General features: G+C 49.4%; 1 protein-coding gene across 1 annotated transcript in view; it reads right to left on the bottom strand.

The window, feature by feature from the left end:
* The window catches only part of Agrn (agrin), a 32490-nt gene that overhangs the window by 13525 nt on the left and 4321 nt on the right, over positions 1-14644 (bottom strand). The window contains exons 3-6 of the mRNA XM_028784860.1: positions 5863-5910; positions 658-873; positions 360-584; positions 43-267 (exon numbers count right to left, since the gene is read on the bottom strand). Of these exons, the coding sequence (XP_028640693.1) occupies positions 43-267; positions 360-584; positions 658-873; positions 5863-5910 (714 nt within the window). The remainder of the gene's footprint in view (positions 1-42; positions 268-359; positions 585-657; positions 874-5862; positions 5911-14644) is intronic.

Below are 14644 nucleotides of genomic sequence, written 5' to 3'. Positions count from 1 at the left end.
GCCACATTAACAGGGCTGGATCCATCCCCTGGGAGCACCAACCTCGAGTTTGGCATTGACCAGAGCGCACTTTCTGGAGAAGCAGGCCACGGGTTGCACCTATACGGCTCATGACACAGTCATTTTCATAGGTGACCCCATCATCTCCGCAGATAGGTGTGTGCTGGGCAGGGCAGTTCTCAGGCCGCCGAAGCATTTCTGGGTGCCGTGTACGTGGGTTCACACGGCAAATATGGTTCAGGTCTGACATGCTGCCCTGGCAGGGGTCTACAGTCCAAGAATATAGAAATCAGGAGCTGTCACCAGTGCACACTGAAGAGTCACATATGGGGAGAAGCCATGCAGAGTGCTTTCCTTACCACAAGGACCACTGAACTTCTTGAAGATGTGCTCCTGGTTGGCACAAGCATGGCGAAGCAGCTGGCACTCACTAGGGTAGTCAACACCATCACTGCCACACACTGTGCCCTCAGGGGCCCCAAAGCAGGTTGTAGGACACAGACATGAGGCAGTGTGTCCATCGGCTGAAGGTACACAGGTACTACCGAAACTGCAGGTCACATTGGCACAGGGGTCCCGGGACCCTGTGGGTGTGCAGGTGGGGTCATGCTGATTGCCCACTGGGCCGCCCCCCCCCAACCTCCCAGACTCACTTACCACATGGCCCTTGGCGAAGTAGGCGGATGCGCCGTTGCTGGTTGCACTGTGCACGTTGTAGCTCACACTCACTGCTATAGGTGGAGCCATCTGAGCCACACACAGGAGCCACCATAGCAGGGCAGACATTCTTCTTGCACACACAGGAGGCCCGGCCTGGATCCTCAACACTAGGTTCACACACAGCACCAAAGCCACATAACATTCCCCTGCATACTGAGTTTAGACCAGAGAAAGGGTATTCAGAGGCAGGCTACCAGGAATCTGTTCCTAGGTCCACACACCTATGAGCCCTTGCATCACATTCTGTTTGTGCCCAAATTTCATGGGGAGTTCCATATCCAAGAATTCACATGACTAAGGTCCCACCCAAACACATAAGCACCTACATCCTACAACTGTCACAATGCTTATGCTCAACTCTACCCTTGGAAGTCTCTTGGGACCTTCCCCCATGGGAGAGCAGTTTCTCTCACTACATACTCTACAACTATTGAGTTCATGCCCCCACAATAGGACAAAGCATTTACTCCCTGCACACCCCATGGGCCCTAACACACAGCCGGAGAGGGCTCCAGCTATGGATGCTTTATCTCCACCCATAAGCTCATCTCTTGTGGTTGTTGGGGTTGAATGTGAGGGTAGTTGCCCTGGAAGGGCTCTGAAGGATCTGGGTATGGATACATGCTAAGATGCCTATATAATCTCAGAGAGAGACTTGCCATTGCTAGCTTGAGGAATTGAGAGATGTGGATGAAGGAAGCTGGCTATAAGAGTTTATCTATATGTTTTTACTTCACAAAACTCAGACTCATTTCATCTAAGGTTTATGTGGCTCCTTTCTGGAGGGGGGTGTACTCTTGTGTCCATCTGAATCCTGCTACCTACCATTAAGGACCACTTCCATAACCTTCAGAGGTCCAACCCCCCCCCCCCCCAACCTCTTTTACTTTCTTCCAGGCCTGATAGGAACTGTGTACTACTAGGAGTCTGGAACTTTGTTCCACATTTCCCCTTTCCTTCTCTCATTGCTGCCTTCCCCTATACCTCTCTCGTAGGTCTCTCTCATCTCCAAAAGCACACTGTCCTGCCCTGCCCCAACCTGTTCCCGGTTCCCACTATCTTTTCTCCCTCAAACTCTGTTCTCTGTCTATTCCCCTAACCTTTCAAAGCTTCTCTCACTTACAATCATATAATGCTTCCACTCAGCCTCAAGTTGGAGTGGCATAGGTTTCTCTAGGATCATACAGGTACTCCCCTTCTGTTCTTCTGGGCCCTAATCTCAGGAAATATCCTCATTCAAGTCCTCTGAGTACCCCCTCAGTGCAAGTGCCTCTATATTCAGTCTCATACACCCATTCACACAAGAGCTTTCTAACACTGTAGTCTCAGTGTTACAAACAGCAATGTCCAGAAGAAGGGCCAGGTATTGTTTACTAAGCCCACAGGTAAGGTAGACTCTGGTATATTTAAAGTTTAGATAACCAATAGGGAAGCCTTTCTAACCACACTGGAGCTGACCCCTTCCGAAAAGATGAACCACATGTTGGGTGGGCCCCTAAGGGGCTACAGGGGTTACCTAGATCTACTAAATGTTTAATTGGGTGTAATTATCATCACCTCACATCATGCCAGAAGCAGTTTCCTAGGAGGGGAGAATACACTGGGGGCTAGAGTCAGCCACTGCAATAGCAATGACCTACCCAGCCTCCCTCCCTTGTTTGTTTGTCTGGGTAGCCTTGCCTCCACCTTAGAAAGCTGAAATTTCAGAACATCTACCTGCCTTATGTATGACCTGCTTATGTTTGTGTTTACCCTCCTGAGCTCTCACACTGTGCCTTAGTGTCCTCTTTCCTTTTTATAAATGGGAACACTAAGTACCTACTCCCAGAACCCAGTTTGCCAAAATCTACAAAACTTAAGCAAAGGGGTCCTAAACAAGTACTGGGTAGAGCATATAATAATAGGATTCTTAGCACCAACAGCCTTCCCTGTCTTGGCTCAAAACAAACATATCCACCAGTGGCCTCTCTTCATGCCTGGACAACACCCAATTCCTATTTAGCATTCTCTCTCATAATCATATCATCCTCACATTTGGTCTTCTCTTACCCAAATTCCTTGAAGGTCGAAGACCAAATTTAACAAGTACTTTCTGAGGCTGAGCTGATACTTGTTGGCTGTACTCTTTGGCTATTGGCCAAGGTGTTTAAAGGTGTGGAACAACACTAGCACCTGATAATTTTCTTAATGTTAGAACAGGCACAATCTGAGACCACCTGCAGAGAGGTATGGATGAAGGAATTATATACATTACTACAGCAAGCAGAACTGTTTTTAACAGCTTTGGACTTCAGGCACCACTAAAGTATCATCATTTGCAATGTCTATGGATCAGAAATGAAAGCAGAGGCTCAGTGAGGCTTCCTGACAAAGTTTCATCCCTAATAAACACCAGAGCTTAGCTTGGTCCCTATCTGTGCTCCTGATCACTTCCCCAAACTGCTTCTCATAAATACAGGTGGCATACCTGGGCACCTATGAGTCAGCAGTCTCTAATGGGTCATGTCTGATTTCCCCAGTAAGTGTCCTTAGCCCCTGAGGAACTTCTCCCTTGCCTCCTAGCTTCTTACCCAGCCAGACATCTTTGCCTGTAATGTTGGAGGTGTCTTCTACTTTTTATAACTATCAAATATATATCCCAAGAGCCTGCTTATGTCTATTTATGTCCAATATGAGTATTTGTGTGTGTGTGCGTGCGTGCGTGTGTTATGGCCTTGGTCTGTGTCTAAAGTGTACAAAGGAAAGCTGGGTATCAATAAGGGGACTGCGTGTACAGTTGGGAATGCAGTGTGAATAGGGGAAAGAGGACATCTGGGAGTTTGGGAGATTTCAGAAGGAGAAGAAATTGCCAAGAAGAAAGATTTCCTCCTGAGCCTTCCTTGAATATAGACAGCTGTAGGCCTCTTGCCCCCAGTCTGTGAACACTTAGACCTAACCTCATGCAACACATTAAAGGACACACTCCACCTACTAACAGCCTACCTCACTGGCAGTGATTTGGTTCCTTTTTAAAAGATTTTGATAAGTAAAAGTTACTTCCTCCTGCTTCCAAGCCCAACTTGCTTACTCATCCACCAACCTAGCCAATAGTCTCTGTAGCTCTAGTAATAGTGAGGTTTCATAGAACACAGTAGTATCTTACCACTCTAATAGTAACTTCTCAGGCAGAGGCTCCTGGGAAGTAGCTTGAGAAAGGACACTGGGGTCTGAGACCAAGACTTGGGGCCATAAAGCCAGAGTTCAGGGCTATGTCAGAAGCACCTACCACTTACTTACTACCAGCCTCCATTCACACTATCCCCCAAAACTGCCCAACTAGCAGTCTAACTAGACACCAGAAGTCTACTGGCAAAGTGTCAACTAATACACTATCAGTTTGTTAATATTATAAATGCAGGGAATAAAAGGGCAGTTGCCTAGAGTTGACTCTTCCCCATTTGGCCATCAAAAGGTAGAAGAAACCCTCTGATATCCTGCATATAATCAAGTTCCTGCTTTGAGATGCTTGGGCTTGCCGGGCAGTGGTGGCACATGCCTTTAATCTCAGCACTTGGGAGACAGAGGCGGGTGATTTCTGAGTTCAAGTCCAGTCTGGTCTACAGAGTGAGTTCCAGGACAGCCAGGGCTATATAGAGAAACCCTGTCTCGAAAAAACAAAACAAACCAACCAACCAAACAAACAAACAAAAAAGAGGTGCTTGGGCTCCCCATTCCCAAGGAAACTTCCTACGCAATTTAGACTACTAAGGCCTCCAAAAGGAAACTTCCTACCCAATTTAGACTGCTAAGGCCTCCAGAGAGCTCTACCTTTGCCCTAACTTCCCAGTATAGGACAGAGGAAAGGATACTTCCTCCATTTTCAAGACCAAGGACGTGACCCAGACTATCTATGTAACCCAGGGCTGCTTCCTAGAAAGAGAACAGAGTCTGCTCTCAGAGTGACACCCACAACCTCAATCTTAGGATTCCTAGATATTCCCATAACCCATATCCTGCACAAAACAGGAACCATGGATGGGCATGGTAGTATGCACCATTACCCCAGCACTTGAGAGGCACAGGCAGAAAGACCTCTCTGAGTTTGAGGCCAGCCTGGTCTACACAGTGATTTCTAGGATAGACAAGGCTATATAGAGACTTGGTTTCAACCCCCTACCCCAAACCCAAAATCCCAGAAAGCTTGGCTTTGCCTCACATGAAATAACTTTAGACATATGTCTTCTATAAAACTAGTCAGTTGTAGGGCTAGAGAGATGGCTCAGTGGTTAAGAGCTCTGACTGCTATTCCAGAGGTCCTGAGTTCAATTCCCAGCAACCACATGGTGGCTCACAACCATCTGTAATGGGGTCTGATGCCCTGTTCTGGCGTGTCTGAGGACATTGACAGTGACAGCGTACTCACATTAAATAAATAAATCTTTTTTTTAAAAAAAAAATAAACTAGTCAGTTGCCCAGGCTGCAGAGTTGATAAGATAGTAAGTACAAAGGATAGAGCTGTGCCCCACTTGCTGTGAGAAACCAGGCTGGGCTAGCAGAGATACAGCTTATCCCCAGTCTGCTTTTTCTGTAACACTGTCAGTTCCTCTTCTTTTTCTCATTAGCTTAGTTACAGAAGTCTACACACTAGTAAAACCCCTGGGAATGCTAGCCCCAGCCCATAATACCATGAAAAAGGTTAGCCTACCCTTTCCATCATTTGCTTCCTCCCCCAACCTAGGGACAGACCTGGGTCCTCCAGCCCTCAGACAGCTGTCATTGGCTTTACTGGGCCCTCCCCCACTACCCAGCCCACTTTCCCTTCTGTGCTTCTGTCTGTTTCCAGCCCCACCCTTTCCTGAATAGGGAAAAAGACAAAGAAAAGGAATCCCTCCACAAACTGACTTCAGTGCTCCATCTAAACCTCACACAAATCCTCTGACAGTTCTAAAACGAATCCTGCTTAGGAGTATTGGCCAGCACTTAAAGACCCCTGTGGACTCCCTGGAAGGGATCCAGACTCCCTTGTACAGCCTCCTACTCAAAATATACCTGGTGTACACACTACAAAACTGCCCCAATCCTGGTAACCCTGACCATTTTCACCCACATCATTAGTGTGCCAACCACGTGTCCCAACCACTGGCCCCAACCACTGCACTCACCATCAGGAGGCATAGAAGGTGCTGCTGTGAAGTGGATTCCAGGTTTGTCTGTGGGGGGTAAAAGTTAGGTTCCTTTAAGCAGGTACTTTGCCCACTCATACCCATTCCTCAAGATTCCAGTTAAAATCAGTAAGGCTGGAAAGTCACTGACCAAGGCAGGATAGATTCTGCCCTGCCAACTGCACAGCCACCTTCTTTCTCTGGGTAAGTCAAGATCTTGTCCCCTGCTCCTAATCCCAGTACTGATGGATCCTTGCCAAGTCTCACAGTTTCCTGCATCTCAGGATGAAGATCTATACCATCAGGAACCTAAGAATAGTTTTTTTATAGGCCAGGAATCTAGTGTGACCTATTCAGTACCCAGAAGGAAAAGGTGCCCCATCCACAGCAAACCCTGGATTTGATTTGACCCTGCCTTCCCTGAAACCCTTGGTAATTGAGATGAGGGGCTCAGTGAGCAGAAGAGGAACACCCAGCAGCCACGTACAGTTGCTGAGGAAAAGCAGCACCGCAAAGCCCAACGTAGAAGTAGCCAACAGGATCAAGCAGATGTTGCAGGGGATCATGAAGTACCGAACCAGCATGGAGGCACCAGGCTGCTGCCTGGGTCTGTGTTCCAGTGGCAGAGGAGGCATGATACAGCTCTGGCCCAATTCCTGGGTGTGTGGGAGTGTTCTTATGGAGTGCCCTTAGGCCTCTTCGGAGCTACTCCCCCCATGCTGGGTGCTCTGGAGCAGCAGATGGCAGCTGTGATCTTAAAGTTTAGCCAGTTATGGCTAGGGGAGCACCAGGCCCTCTCCCCAGCCCTCCAGACTCATGGTAGGAGATAAGCAGAATTCTTTCCAAGTAGAAATCCCAAATGTGAGCTCAGAAGCAGGCAAAGGATGATGGAGAGCCAAAGCAACCCCTGTTGGTTACAATTCTTCTGCCCACTAGCCAGTGCAGTCCTCTGTAGCCCCTGTAGTCTGCACGGCAGGGAAGGCCCCAAAGACCAGGGGCGCCGGTGCAGGGCCTGTCTGCTCCTGCCTGGCAGAGGCGGGGGAGCACGATGGCAGCGGCGGGAGGAGCAACGGCTTTGGAGAGAGAATAAAGAACCGCGGAGGCGCCTGCCCACCTCCAGTAGCAGTGGTAGCAGCAGCGGTGGCGGCGGCAGCAGCAGCGGCGGCGGCAGGCAGTGAAGCTCTTCTTGTCTTCACTGGGCTGGGGCAGTGAGTGAGGGGTGAGGGAAGCCGAGGGGGCGGGGGCGGTGAGCAGAGACAAAGGAGGATGTCTCTGGGGACTCTAGCGTCCACAGGGAGTCGCAGTTAGTAGCAAAGAGGCTGGGGTGGATTAAGACCAGGATGCAAAGTGTACAAAAGGGACAGAGCAGCTTTGGGTAGAGGTAGAAGCTTGGGGAGGGTTGGTGGTGGTGCTGGTAAGAGGGCAGGAATCAAGAGAGGGACAAGCGATGGGAAGGCAATGGAGCTAGAAACTGGAGGACAAGGGAGAAGTAGGAGTGGGCTAAGTGTTGTCACAGGGGAGCAGAGGTTGAGCCTTGAGAGAAGGTGGTTGCTTGGCATATGGAGCTGTTGAGGAAGGTGGGGCAGGAAGCAGCCAAGTGGGAGGGTCAGCAGAGGCTGCTGTGTGAGCAGAGGCAGTCCTCCTTGATCACTCACTCCTAATGCCTGGCTGGGCTGAGAGGTTCCTGAATCACCTGCACAGGGGACCTGGGCCTGCAGGAAGCATTAAATTCTGGGATTTGGTCTGCTTGTGCTTATGCATGCCATTGTGCCAGTGCTCCTGTTGTTTCTGCTCCTGCAGGCTCTGCCCTGGTGTGGAGTGGGGTCTCCAAGTGGTATGTAAGATATTCAAGTGGGTACAAGCTGGCGAGTGAGGTGATGGGTTCATAAATCACCCACCTACCTTTCCTCTTGTAATTGAAAACACCTTAAACCACCCATTCACTCGACTCCCCAACAATGAAAAAACATGCAAATAGCTGTGAAACTCTTGCCACCCCTTGACACTAAGCCTGGAGCACACCACAGCCCTCAAGCTACTTTGCAAACTCCAGCAGGGCCATGAGTCAAAGTGTTTGGGATGGAGGCACAATTCACCTAGGCCCAGTGAGGGGGCTTCTTTCCTGGCCTCTCCTGGGAAAGATCCCCAGCCCAGGTATCCACAATCTTGGGGAGTATGCACATTCTACACTTGATGTAGCCACCCTCCTGTTAAGTCTTCATCTCGCAGAAATCACCCAAATAGCCCCCACACCACACACTTGGGTTATACCAACAGGTACACAGTGCCTACAACTCAAGACTCAAATCAGGTTTCTGTACCAGTAAGTCCAAATTTTCGGCCACTTGTAGTTACTCTCAAACCTCATCTCAGTACATCTTAAGAAAGCCACATCTTTCTCTGCCAGGAGCTGTTGGCCAATCTGTGGGGTTCTTCTATTCCATCCTTCATCCAGCCCTTCCCAGGGCCCTAAGACCCTACACTCACTGCATAGGAAACAGCCCCACTTCCATATTACCTGCAGGTGAAACCTCTCTGAGGCCTCTCTGGCCAGGCACTTGGTACCCTCACTGTGCCCTTTTGATCTGTCAGACAGGTTTCTCAACCCTAGTTGGTAACATTCTACCTTCTAATCCCTTTTTATCCCCTGGCCAGGCATAAAGTGCCATCCTCCACTGGGTCATTCATTTACCACCTATGATAAGAGGTTTTCCATCATTTGTGGCCCCAAATTTACTCTTCTAATGAAACCTTACAGGAAACTCCAAAATAAAGCAAGGGTTTTTTTTTTTTTTTTTTTTTGGTTTTTTTTGGTTTTTCGAGACAGAGTTTCTCTGTATAGCCCGGGCTGTCCTGGAACTCACTTTGTAGACCAGGGTGGCCTCAAACTCAGAAATCCGCCTGCCTCTGCCTCCCAAGTGCTGGGATTAAAGGCACGCGCCACCACTGCCCGGCTCTAAAGCAGGGTTTCTGAGCCCTATACCTGTAGTCTAGGACAGCATCAGATCTAACTACTGGAAAACTCTCAGATTGCCTCACTCCCTCCTCAGGAGAGATCTGGTCCTAAAAACTTTCTACTCGACCTTGGCACTGTCTGTGGCACAAAAGTAGTCCCTGTGATGCTAGCTCCCCTAGTACCAGGACTAGGGTCTGAGTTCTAAGTTCCAAGGGCAGGGTTTGGCATAGAAAGGCAAGAGAACTTAGAATTGGGGAGCCCAGCACAGGCCATATATGATAAATTATTTCTCTGCCGCCAGTGAAATGAGCCAATTCAAGCCAGATTAGATTATATTAAATGCAGGTTTATTGAGAAGCTGCTCTTGGGCAAGTTCACTGGCCCCAAGGACCAAGACCAGGGAAGTCACCATGGGGAGAGATGGAAGAGGGGAAAGAGAAATAGAGAAGGGGGTGCACACGTGTGCCCAAAGAGAAGAGACCAAACTGTCTGGATTATTTAGGGAGGAGCCTCTGGGAGAAGGGCAGCCCAGGCCCTGAGCTGGAAAATTCAGGGTTTCGGGTAGGGTTGGGGGTAGGGTAGCCCAGGTAGAGACTGAGGGGTGCTGGGAAAACCTGGAGGGCAGGTCTGCTTTGATATGTAGAATATGCACCTCAGTCCCTTGTCCCAGGGTCCTAAACATCTTCTGTTTGCCTCACTGTCCCACAGAAGGTGCCAGAAAACAAGAGCCCCAGGTAATACTCAGCATGATACTATTGGATTCCAGGGCTGTTTCAGCCCTGGAATGTCCCAGTGTGTTGTACAGGATGCACAGGAATCAGGGTCTTGAAGAACTTGGCCCCACTGGGAACAGGAACCCTGGACAAGAGCAGGCAGAAGCTTCCAGTGATCTTGGGAAATTTGCTGTATGTATCCTTTGCCTATTCCCTTTCACCAAGCAGAAACCCTGAGATCTGCCACTGTAGAGGTCTCAATAGGCAATTTTTTTCAGGGCATATAGGGCTCTAGTCAGCTCTGGGCAACACTGGAATGGGGCTTGAGGTCTGTTGGGCCCAGCCATGGGAAAGGGAACTAAGGCAGCCTGGCCCCACCAAACCCCAGTCAGTGTCTGAGCCCCCTGCAGGGGCAGGATGCCTTCAAAAAACAAAGAGCCTTTGAGGCTCCAGGCCAGTGGGGGGAGGGGAACACAGGCTACTGGAGTTATTTTGGGATCTTTAGACAAAATTATTCAGCCTAGACTGCCCCAGCAGGCTCATGCCCAGTATTGAACAGGATGCTGGTCCAGGCTTACCGCTTTGGGCTCACACCCTACCAACATACAACCACATATATGAGCCAAGGCATTAAGTTCTCCTGCTTTCCAGCAGTCACTCAAGCTTGAAGGCACTACATCTCCCACCTGACACACTAGACATTCTTTGTGTGGTACAAAGCTTGTCCCTTACTCCCAAGCATAATGGGTGTGGCCCTATGCGGCTGTTGGGGGATGGGGCCTAGAGAAGGCTCAGAGTCCAGCTACAGTTAGCTCACTGGTTCCATTCTCATGCAGACTACCCTTCTCCATTTCTAGATAGCCTTCACTCCCTTAGAAAAGAAGGTAAAGAGTTAGGGATCACAGGGGAGCCCAAGGAAAAAGCTGCCTTTCCAGCTATTTAGCACACATTCAATTCCCCAATGCACATGCCTCACCCTCTGACCTCTAGTCAGGCTTAGGTGAAACCCACCTGTTCTCTTTGGTTGTGGGGATTTCGAGGCTCTGGTTAATAGAGGTACCTGATGGACTTAGTTCTGGCTGCTCTGGTTGGGGCAGGGCAGTATTATCCAGGACCTCAAGTGCCTGGCCTCAAACTGCACCTTGACTTTTCTCTCTCCCCACCTTCCCTCAGTCTTAGACAATAAGCACTTCACAGCAGGACAGAGGTACTCAGCCTGGTCAACTGCCAGCATGAAGGGGCCTCCAGAGTTCCTCTTGCTAGCTTCAGGCTAAGATCAGATATATGCCCACCCAACACACCTAGACAGTTATCCTGTTCGGCAGGGCGGCTGGATTAAATTAAAATTTGAGACACAATAGGGCTTTTAGGCAGCCAATATGCTACCGGATTGCCTTTCCTCTTTCCTTGGCTGGCTAGGCTCCTCAACCTAGACTGTTCGCAAAAAATAAGTATGTCTGTCTGACTTTCAAACGAAATTATGGTGGTTTCAAATGAAGGTCAGATGGGTAGAGTGAAATTTGTACATCGACCAAGTGATGAGTGAGGCCAGAGCAGTCACAGTGTCAGAAACTTTAATGGAGATTCTCAACCTTTTGAATTTGGGGAATTCCACCATGAACCAGAATTTCCAAAATGACCAAGAGTTGCCAGCTGAGCAGGTACGGATGAAAAGGCAGTGAAGGCAGGGATATTCGTGCAGTCTCTTCTGCCCCTTAGGTATACTCAAACCTTGCTTTGCCAGGCCCCGCCTATCTCCAGAAGGAAATGGAAAGAGAACATGTGATCAGAGAACTTGGTAAGTCAGGAGACCTAGGCATCCCTGCTTAATACTCCCTGAGTAGGTGAGAGACATCAGATACAGAGGAGGGGTAAACACAGCAGGGGTTCTATGGCCCAGAACCACAGGCTTAGTTCCAGAGGGCATCATGAGGGTAGTGGGCAGCCAGGTATTATGAGAAGGTAAGGCAGGAAAGGGACAGAGGACCAGAGGTGCAGGAAGGAGGGAGCAGAGACAGACCCAGAAAGGAATGAGGCTGGGACAAGCAAGGAGGAGTGCTTGGGATCAGCAGATAGGTAAGAAGGGCAGCCCAGAAAGGAATCAGTCAAGAGGACAGGCTGCTGGAGAATGGTTTTTAGTACTTTACTAACCCTCACACACACAGCATCTTATCTACCAACAACTATCTACTGTTCCTTCATTCACCTTTCTCTCAACTCACTGCTTCTTGAGAAGTCAGCAAAACACCAGCAAGACTTGGTTGAGTTGGGCTGGAGAGATGGCTCAGCAGTTAAGAACACTGCTCTTCCAGAGGTCCTGAATTCAATTCCCAGCAACCACATGGTGGCTCACAACCATCTGTAATGGGATCTGATGCTCTCTTCTGCTTCTGCAGGCACCAGGCATGCATGAGGTGCATAGACATAAATGCTGGCAAATGTCGGGCGGTGGTGGCGCACGCCTTTAATCCCAGCACTTGGGAGGCAGAGGGAGATGGATTTCTGAGTTCGAGGCCAGCCTGGTCTACAGAGTGAGTTCCAGGACAGCCCGGGCTATACAGAGAAACCCTGTCTCAAAAGAAAAGAAAAAAAAAAAAAAGCTGGCAAAATGCTTGTACATACACACAAAAAGATTCTGTTGAGTTGGCAGCTACAGCAGATGTCCCATGAACCCTATAGGGAACAGCTGTAGAGTGGTGGTGATTTGACACTCGTGAGAAGGAACTGACAATGATGGATGACACCACAGGCCACTCCTCATAACTGAATAAGGGACAAACACCTCAATCCTTCTACCAATATGGTGTTTGTGCTGTTCTTCCATATGTGCTAGAACCTCACTTGTGGATATAGGGGCCTGCACAGGCATAATGCTAACCTAGTATCTTCTGGGACCTAGAAGTGATGGTCAAGGGAACTCTCAAACTCACCTCAGGCTAGCAGCAGATAGGGGGGCAGAGGGGAGGAAGGGTTGTGTCAGCTTCAGGGTCTTGCAGGTTGTAAAGGTCAGTGACCAAGTTCCCTGGTCACCTGTCTTCACAGCAGCTTACCAGACACGTCCCTCATTTTAAATGTTTGCAATCTACCTCAGTCATTCCTACAGGCAGAGCTCAAAAATGGTGTCCCTGCCTCTCCAGCAGGGGCCCAAACAGAACTAACAAGTAGATGCTGAGTCTCACATGCACACGAGGACAGCATCTAGGACCCGTGTACTTAAATACAAACCCAGAAAAATCAAGACAGTGAGAACTACCCCACCCCCAACTGCAGGCCTAGGAATACATGAGAGGCCATCTCTATTCCCTAGTAAATTGCCCCTGCAGGGGGCGTTTCTCAGAGGAAATTCTCAGGATTGGTGCTGAGGAAGGGAGGCGATGAGATCCCTTCATCCCAGGATCCTCCACCACAGATCTTATCAAATCTCCCATCTTCCAACATGGGTCACACACAGGCCTACTCCTGAGCCCCAGAAGGAGGTACAGAGGTCATAGAGCCCTCTTCTTGTTGATAACTGCCACAGATGAGTAGAATTACAATGACGACTGTTGTGGTAGCCCTCTGTCCAGCCCACCAGGGCTTCAATGGGTCTCTATCTTGACCCTAAGGTAAACAGCTGATCTGAGTCTCACAGGAGGAGGAAAAGACAGCTGTTTGCCACCTTCTTGTGACTTCTGTCTCATAGCAGCCAGACATAGGAAGCAATAGAGGGTCCTTACCAGTCAGGAATACAGGACCTTTGTGTCCTCCATCTCCTCTCTATTTTCATTCTATTCTCTCCTTCTTTAGCTTGTAGGAACTGCTGAGTAGCTGGACTAGGTTGGGGTAGCCAGAGACCTGGGTCAACATTCCAATCTCCCAGTTCCTCAGGTCTGCAATACAGGTCCCATACACACAGGATTGCTGTGAGGCCTCAAGCATGTTGGAACAAAATTTGCTTTGTCCAGAAAAGTCCATGCAGAGAGAAGTGGGTTCAAAACACCCCTCCCCATTTCTCATTCACAGAAGCTCCTCACAGATCCCTTCATCCCTGGATCTTCCACCAAAAATCTTATCAACTCTCCCAGCTGCTCTGGGTAGGGATGGAAGAGTAGGATGGGTATAGAAAAAGCAAAAAGTAACTTCCACCAGCTCAGTCTTTCTTACGGCCTACCTAAAGGGAAGTCATTTCCACTGAACCAATCGTATCCTGCCTGTCACTCACCTATAAGCAAGCACTCTTCTTCAATTCCAGCAAGGAAAGCCCACTCAAGGCTGCCTTGAGCCCAGAGACGAGACAAGTCCATTCCTGCAGCCAACTTCCTACCAGAACTCCCTGGCATGGAAGAGAGGCCTTTCCCTACCTGGGAAGGCCCTTCTCTGGGCAAGAAGCAGTAGGGATAGCAAGCAGCAGTAGGGATAGCAAGCAGCCTCCAGCTCTAGCAGCCTCCAGCCCAGACCTGCCTTGGGGCGGAGCCCTCAAAGGACTCTGGGTGGGGTTGTAGAGTAGTAGAGAACCTGGAGTCCAAAGGGAGAGCCACCTCCCCCTTCAGCAGAAGGAATGTGGGGGAGGTGAGGGGAAAGAACATGGCAATGGGAGTCTAAGTGTAGCCTGGAGGGCAGTTCTTCCAACACTCTAGCGACGGTCACAATATCCTAGGCAACTCCAGTGCCAGAAGCCACCCTTAGGTACTCAGGCTGCTCTTATCCATGGAATTCTTCTACTCTATCCTTCTAAAAGCCCTGGATAGTTGATCTAGCAGAGAGTAAGGGCAGAATGTATCTGGCTAGCTTAGGCCTGAGAGTATTGTCACCAAGACCCCAGCTTCAGAGTTGGGAAGGGCCAGGCTGGTCAGGTGCCAGGCTCACTCAACCCTGGCCCCCTGCCCTGTCCTTGTGCCAGGTGGTGGCTGGAACAGACAACACTTCCTTTCTCTGCTCCTGGCTCTTAGTGGGGAAGTGCAGGTCCCAAGCCAAGCTTGTGTCTCTCCTGGGGGCTTCAGAGGGGCCAATCCAACTTTCTCTAGAGATGGGGTGAGGATAACAATGGGCCTATGCTCAGTAAAAGGATTCTCCACTTCCCTGACTAAACCTTGTCAGACTGAGCAGTCCCTTTCCAGAAGGAGCAGCAGCAACT

The sequence above is a fragment of the Grammomys surdaster genome, unplaced genomic scaffold (assembly GCF_004785775.1).
Source record: "Grammomys surdaster isolate TR1022 unplaced genomic scaffold, NIH_TR_1.0 124903, whole genome shotgun sequence".
In the NCBI taxonomy this organism is placed as follows: Eukaryota; Metazoa; Chordata; class Mammalia; order Rodentia; family Muridae; genus Grammomys; species Grammomys surdaster.
This window is presented reverse-complemented; position numbering and strand designations above follow the sequence as displayed.